At 49.5% G+C, this 3,004-nt stretch overlaps 1 protein-coding gene across 1 annotated transcript; it reads right to left on the reverse strand.

The window, feature by feature from the left end:
* Nucleotides 1–2,072: 2,072 nt before the first annotated feature.
* On the reverse strand, nucleotides 2,073–2,751 carry H310_08391 (hypothetical protein; the record flags this gene model as incomplete). Its single annotated transcript, XM_008874105.1, has 2 exons — nucleotides 2,073–2,129; nucleotides 2,389–2,751. The coding sequence occupies 2 exons, from the start codon at nucleotides 2,749–2,751 to the stop codon at nucleotides 2,073–2,075; spliced, it is 420 nt and encodes a 139-aa protein (XP_008872327.1).
* Nucleotides 2,752–3,004: the final 253 nt, after the last annotated feature.

A 3,004-nucleotide genomic window follows, 5' to 3' on the forward strand; every position in this document is an offset into this window, starting at 1 on the left:
GACAACGCTTCCAATCGACCAACCACACCGAATGCACACATTCACGATTGAGGGGCCAGAAGTACTCCCACCGATAGCAAGGATAGCGGCACCCTTTCGCAGAGAATGAGTGCCGACGGCTTCTGCCACAGCTGGAAGTGCATTACCGACGAGCTCAGATAGACGACAACCAAAACGATCTCGCTGTGAGGCACCAGGAAAGAGCTTGCCGGAGTCGTGCTCGGTGTTGCAGGCCAAGTACATCGTCATGGCAAGAATGCAGCAAGACTCGGGATGCTTTGGATTGGCGTACACGTGTTTGGGGTCTCGGCGCTTTGTCCCACCTTGGTCTGTCTTCGACTTGTAAAACGTGACCCCAAGCGCATCGCCCTCGTCTGTGAAGTGATCGATTCGAATTGCCGCCGTCGAACTTGAACGGCACATCGAATTCGACGACAAAATCAGAAACTAGTGTGTAAAGCCTGCGTCTGCCATCATCATGCTTGCCTTGCACAACTCGAGATAATGGTGATGTCGGAGTGGCTGCTTGGTACCGGCCTTGATAGCACCAGCTTGGGTCCCAGTTGCACACAGCCGCCGGATACCTATTCACCAGCATATCAATACATTTCGGATAGCCAAAATTTGCCTTGAAAGATGACGGTGGCATCACTTGCAACTCAGGTGGGGGCACCATGTTGCGCTTATTGTAGTAGCCTGTCAGCGCGGAGCGGTAGCCGGATAGCGTGGAGAGGGACACGCCTTCAACTTTGTAATTGTAGAGCACAAACTCAATAAAATCAGTGTAGCCAAAGACGTCAAGTTTGAACAAGCCATCGTCATCGACCATGAGCTTACGGCCAGACGATATGAACCATTTCACGATTTGGGTCATGCCACTACGGTAGCCCTTCTTCGAACTGTCGGCCAGTCGATTGTTCCGAAGGTCTTGTACCGTTGTGCTTTGCTGACGTATCGACGACAGACCTTCGCCTTGAGAAGGGTCTGCCATTTCCGTGTCAATACTTGCCAATCAATCCTGACAGGACCTCCTGTCCGACTCTTGTGTCAATTTCGAACGTCTAATTCTATCTTCGAGTTTGTATTGAATACGTTTTAAAATGAACATTAAACGTCGGACGCCAAGTCCGACAATGACTTGATTTCCGGTATACCGTCCGACTTTTTTTCACTAGTGATATCTGAATATCAAAGCGAATACCTCTCACATTCCATTGTTATCCAGGATGTCAAACGTTTTGGTCATGTCCGGCGGTCAGAAACCTCTGATAACTACTACCTCCGTCCCAGTTTTATCACTCCAAAGGGAATTGTTGAAGTTCTATAATAATTACTCCAACGGTGCAACTGTTGTGCAAGGATCCCGGGCAAAAAAATGAGCAAAATTCAATACAATTTGCAAGTGTATATTATTGACTATTTAGTCCAAGAAGACTGGGAACGTCAATGTCATCATTCGTCAGAATCGTCTTCAACCCCGAGGAGCTCAAGCTCCATGCAAACTTCGCTCAATTCCAAGTTCTTTGCCACGTCATTCGCTAGTTCTAGCATCATGTGAGACAAATCGCATTCACCTAAAGTTGCATGGCATCGTTGACCGAACTCATATCCGTTTCGATTGACTACGGCAACAAACCCTTCGTCGTCAGCGCTGCCTTTTTCGAGTGAGGGATTTTGTTATTATTTCCACCAGCACATCGGATGACTTCGAGCAAGCATGACTGCAAAGTCAGAAAGTTTGCGTTGAGAGTCGTTGAATCAATTTCATTCCACGCCGCCTCTGTGTTGCGGACAATGTCGAACAAGCATCTAGAGCAGTTTTGTTCTTGTAGAGACTGTATCGCACGAAAAAACCGAGGTCTAGGACATTCATGTCCGGCGAGTTTGGCGGTTGATATACGAGTTTGATGTCCCATCCACCAAGGGCGCACGCACTGACAATCTCGGCGTCAAGAGGGGAGACATGGGGTCTCGCATTGCCTTGTTGGATGGTCAATTTCCGCGGCTCATGCGTGGGCCACCGAGCTTTGATTGCAGGGAGCACATTATCGATTAGCATGCGCTTGTAAACGTCACGCGTCACACTGACTGGCGACAACTCCAAAGTCCCAGCCGGCCTGTTGCGACTGCTACGCATTGCTGGAACCCACTCCGTGAAGTGCCATGTGCCAATTTTGCCGCCATGTATTCGAGTCTTCATCCCAACGTGGTCTTGCGACCGCAGAGAGAAACATCACTTTCATTATGTGACTCTTTGACTTGGTTGTTCGGTGAGGTGGCTCTACATCTGGAGCGAGGTAGAATGTCTTCCGAACACGTATTGCAAAGAACCATTTCTCGTCCACATGCACGCAATCCATCATATCCCCGAAGAATATGGTTCCGTACTCCCAACTTGATTGCATCGAGTGCCCATTTGAGCCGCACCATCTTGTTTGCATCCGTCAAGGCAGGCTTGAGTACACTGGAGTACTTGACAAACATGCCCTTCTTGTAGTATCGGTGGAGCGTTGATTTCGGAACTTTCATAACTGCCGCGACGGATCGAAATGTGGTAAGACGGGCCTTTGGGATTGCGCGAAGTCGTTCGACGATTGATTGGTGTACTTGCTTTCGGCCGACACGGCCTTTCACCCTAGCCGCAACGTCAGAGCACGGTTGGCGAGGATCCAAGACGTTCACAGACGCGCGAACCCAAACGTTGCGGATCTTGCTTCGAGCAACACCAAAGTCCTTGGCGACGTCAACCATTGCACCACGAGGCAGCTTGCCATTTGCGCTCATGCATGCTAGAAGGCGTTGTAGGATCGCCGTTCTATCGAGGTCAGTGAGGTTGGGCTTCATTTCTCTGTAATTTTTCCAATGAAACATGCAATACATGGGCGTTCTGCGGTTTTCGCGCCATAACTTCCGCAATGTCCTTTTGACGCGGCAAGACCGCCAATCGAGCTCTTCGAGTTTTGGAAACACTTGGCGGAGAAGGTCTTCATGTGGCTTCATAGTG

This window comes from Aphanomyces invadans (assembly GCF_000520115.1).
Source record: "Aphanomyces invadans strain NJM9701 unplaced genomic scaffold supercont1.17, whole genome shotgun sequence".
Classification (NCBI taxonomy): domain Eukaryota; phylum Oomycota; class Saprolegniomycetes; order Saprolegniales; family Verrucalvaceae; genus Aphanomyces; species Aphanomyces invadans.